General features: G+C 60.8%; 1 protein-coding gene across 7 annotated transcripts in view; it reads right to left on the reverse strand.

The window, feature by feature from the left end:
- Positions 1–529: 529 nt before the first annotated feature.
- Positions 530–3,770, reverse strand: part of NBEAL2 (neurobeachin like 2) — a 34,595-nt gene continuing 31,354 nt past the window's right edge. For 6 of the 7 annotated variants that reach the window (XM_023231478.2, XM_026454858.2, XM_023231477.3 and 3 more), the window contains 9 exons: positions 3,139–3,228; positions 2,943–3,052; positions 2,596–2,768; positions 2,397–2,491; positions 2,058–2,174; positions 1,803–1,961; positions 1,576–1,724; positions 1,108–1,243; positions 530–1,013 (listed from right to left, as the gene is read on the reverse strand). In XM_023231478.2, the coding sequence (XP_023087246.1) occupies positions 912–1,013; positions 1,108–1,243; positions 1,576–1,724; positions 1,803–1,961; positions 2,058–2,174; positions 2,397–2,491; positions 2,596–2,768; positions 2,943–3,052; positions 3,139–3,228 (1,131 nt within the window). In that variant the 3' untranslated portion in view covers positions 530–911. The remainder of the gene's footprint in view (positions 1,014–1,107; positions 1,244–1,575; positions 1,725–1,802; positions 1,962–2,057; positions 2,175–2,396; positions 2,492–2,595; positions 2,769–2,942; positions 3,053–3,138; positions 3,229–3,770) is intronic. The other variant, XM_023231476.3, reaches the window with a different exon arrangement.

The raw sequence follows: 3,770 nt of genomic DNA on the forward strand, positions 1-3,770 counted from the left end.
GTGACCGCCTGGATGGATCCACTTAGCAGGGCAGGACCGAGCCCTCCGAGAAGACAACGTGGAGTGTCTGGGGTGGTTCTGGCCCCCAACCCCAACCTCGCGACCACAGCGGCGCCACAGGGCGGCCCAAGAAGTAGGCAAGACAATGAGGGGGCAGGGCCAAGCTGGAGGGGCGCGGCCTCAGGTCTTGTCGCCCCCCACCTCCCCGGCGAAGGAATGCAAACGCGCTTGCGGGACGCCTGGCCGGGTTGCGGTCTTGGACGAATGGCGTGAGAGGGCGAACCGACGAAGAGATGAAATCTTGGGGAAACCATGAGCCGGGGCGAGATGTGGGGCAGGGGCTGCAGGGCCGGGGAAACTGAGGCCCCAGTTCAGCGACGGCCACGCGGAGGGGGGCGAGTGAGCCCAGAGCGGGTCACGGGCCAAGGGAACGCGAGCCAGGCCAGACTGAGACCGCGACCCTGGGACGGTGGCTACGGCAGTCCGAGACGCCGCGCGCGCGCGCACGTACAGTCGGAGACGGAGCAGCTACAAAACTAGGCCAGGTTTATTGCCGATAAGGGAGAACCGGGGCCGCCGTTAGGAATTAAGGCCACAGGCGGCCCTCGTGCTCTGACGAAACGGGGACTTGGAAGCCGGGGAACCCCGCCCCAGACTGTGCAAAAAGTGCTGCTGCGGCCGCAGACGCCAGCGCCGGCTCTCAGGGCTGCCCCTCAGCCGGCGAGGGGCGGGACTTCCGCCCGCCAATCCCTGAGGGAGTAACATCGCCCGCCAATACCTGAGCTGGGCAGGGTGGGGCCCCGCCCACCCCCCTGGGTGGCCCACCCCGGGGTGTTCCCGCCGACTTCTGGGCGGGGCCTTCCGGGCCAAGCCCGTCGGGGGCGGGGCCCGAGCAGCCTGACGGGCCAGGTTCAGCGCGCCTCGGCAGGGTTGTATTCCGTCTCTCCCGAGGACACCTGGGAGATCCGCCGCGAGGACCGCCACAGCTTCCGCGCGAACTGGCTGCTGCGCACCTGGTGGTCGTAAGGGTTGAGTAGGGTCAGCTAGGACCGCCGCGCTGCGCCCCGCGCCGTTCCAGGGGCCTCCCCACCCCCGCCCCATCCTCACCTCAGAGGGCTGCCCGGCGCCCACCACGATGAGCTTGCCGTCCTCCAGGCCCACCAGCACGTGGCTGCGCTCCTTGGTCACCGCCACGCTGCGGATGGCCACCTTCATGGGCAGGGGAGGCGCGGCCGGGAGCAGTCTGGAAGGGAGAGGGGATATACACCAACTTGCGACTGCAAGGGGGCTTTGCGACCAGCAGATATCCCTTATCCCATATACCCTCTCTGTCCTCATTTTAAGGATGGCTAAATTGAAACTCTTATACACAAAGAAATCTCCCACAACTGTGGCTAAGCGGAGGCCCAGGGCAAGACCTCCCCATGGGAAGATGAGGGGACAGGTAACAAACCTTGAAATATGTGCCCACAAACATGTATGGTGTGTGGATTCCTAGGGGGAGTCCCCCCCTTTATTCTACACCAATGACCACCACCTTCAGGGGCCATGAACTCATAAATGGGGGGGGCTTACGTGTTTAGTTGGAGGATGTGCAGGGCGCACTGGGCGGTGCCCAGCAACACAAAGTCCTCTGTCACCGTCAGGGCTGTAGGCTGCTCTGCCAGGGGCAGTGAAGCCTGCAACTTCCCATTGACCGAATACAGGTGCAAGGAGTAGGTGACCTGGAGGAAGCAGGGAGCGTCAGCAAGCCCAGGATCCCAACTGCCCCTCCATCTTTGCTGGGTACCCTTTCCCCATACCTGGGCCCCAGGCCGTTCCCATGCTGAGCTCTGTACCACAATCTGGCCTTCGGACCCCAATGCCAGGTGGAAAATAGGTCCAGGCACTGAGGCACTCGGAGGCTGTAGTGCTGCCACAAACTGGCCACGGCGTACAGTGTGTATGATCACAGTTCCATCCTGCAGGAAGGCAACTTAGGGTCCTGGGCAGGAATCTGGGCTCCGGGGGGATTGCCCAGCAAACTCACCCTCCCCGGGGCACATGCATACACACACCTCAGATCCAGACACAGCCATGTCAAGTTCAGTGTTGATGGCCACACAGCTCACTGCAGCCCCATGCCCATACAGGACCTGCACAGGCTTTGGTGCCAGGCCTACTGACAGACCACCCTGTGGACAACCAGGGTTGGCTTAGGACTGGCCCCTGAGGCTCAGGAAACGAAGGCCTTGTCCAAGACTAGAGAGCTGGAGGGTCAAGGAACCCCAGACTTGCTCATGGTAGCAAAGGGAAGGGAAAGACAGGAGGGCAGGACTGGAAGGCCACCGAGGGACGGATGGGCTGTAGGTCTGGGCTATGGGGACCCCACACAGCTGCCCACCCACCAGGCACACCTGATGTAGGAGCCGCCACACCATGCATGTGGTGTCCCGGGAACCTGAGATGAGGTAGATGCCACAGGTGTCCAGTGCAAGGCAGGTTACTACATCTGCACGGTAAGGGGAGGGTACAGGCAGAATGGAGGAGTCACATCCGCCCTGGCCAGCCTCAGAACCCGGCCCCATACCTGCGTGCCTCCAAGGCTGTTCATACCAAGGTGGCGGCTGAGCTGGCTCAACAGCTTGCCACGGGGTAGTGCAGTCACTCGCAGGCTGCCATCCCAGTGGCCACCGCTGAATAGCAGCTTTCCGTCAGGGGCCACTGCCAGTGCTTGTCCGCTCACACCACTGTCTGGCACCCACGGGCCACTCAGTAGTCGCTGCGTCCTGACCCAGTGAGGGGGATGGCAAGTGAGGCCAGGCCACATGGAAGAGACCCAGGCCCTCAGGGAGCCTGGTCAGACCTCTCCCCTGCAGCTGGCCTACATTCTGATTAGGGAGAGGAATAATTCAGGGTGCAGGGCATTTGTAGCCCACCCCACCCACAGCCCTCTGTCCTACTTGTGGCTGCCCATGGTGGGGTCTTTGCTGAAGCTGAAGTAGTTGCTTATGTTGCGGTCATAGGGCAACCAGCTGTGGGTACCCAGCAGCCCACTGGCACTCACGGTCACCTGCAGGCAGGAGGGGGCAGAGATGGGTTTGTGGCAGAGGCAGAGGGGGAGTGGAGCTGAGCTGGGGCTCTGCACAATGCACTTACCAACAGGTCTGGGGAACCCTGGGTGATGAAGGAGTGGGGCTGCCGGTGGGGGACCAGAGCTAGCACCAGGGGTACACCATCACTGACGACCTGCAGGGACAAGGGCAGGCCTAGCTATGCCTGAGTACTATCAGATTACACTATCTTCTCCCTGAAGCATCATCCCTTCCTTTACCCTCAGTCCCCAGGGGTCACGGAGTAGGTGTCACAGATGCAGAGGTCCCTCCAAGCAACAGGCAGAGACTTTGGGAGGGCATCTCAGAAAGTTGGTGAGAAGCTGGGACAGACATGGAAGATGCTTCCAGAGTATCATGCTTAGTTTCAACCTTGGTCCTCCCACCCTGTTATTCCTTGTCCCCCTAGCCCAAAGGCAGGAAGAGAAGGAAACCTAAAAAAAAGTCAGGCCTGGGGACAACATTCAGGAATGTTCCTGCCTAGGAAGGCGATGGAAGGGGTCCAAGGACAGATCTCCTCCCTCCTGATCTCCCTAAGGCTTTCAGAGCTTGTTAGGTGAGTCAACACTTTATCCTGGCCCTGATGAAGAGGGCACCCTCCTGCCCCCATACTCTTCCCATGTTTAGCTCATTTTTTTTTTTTTTTTTTCTTTTTTTTTTTTTTTACTGTGTCTTGCT

The sequence above is a fragment of the Piliocolobus tephrosceles genome, chromosome 2, assembly GCF_002776525.5.
Source record: "Piliocolobus tephrosceles isolate RC106 chromosome 2, ASM277652v3, whole genome shotgun sequence".
In the NCBI taxonomy this organism is placed as follows: Eukaryota; Metazoa; Chordata; class Mammalia; order Primates; family Cercopithecidae; genus Piliocolobus; species Piliocolobus tephrosceles.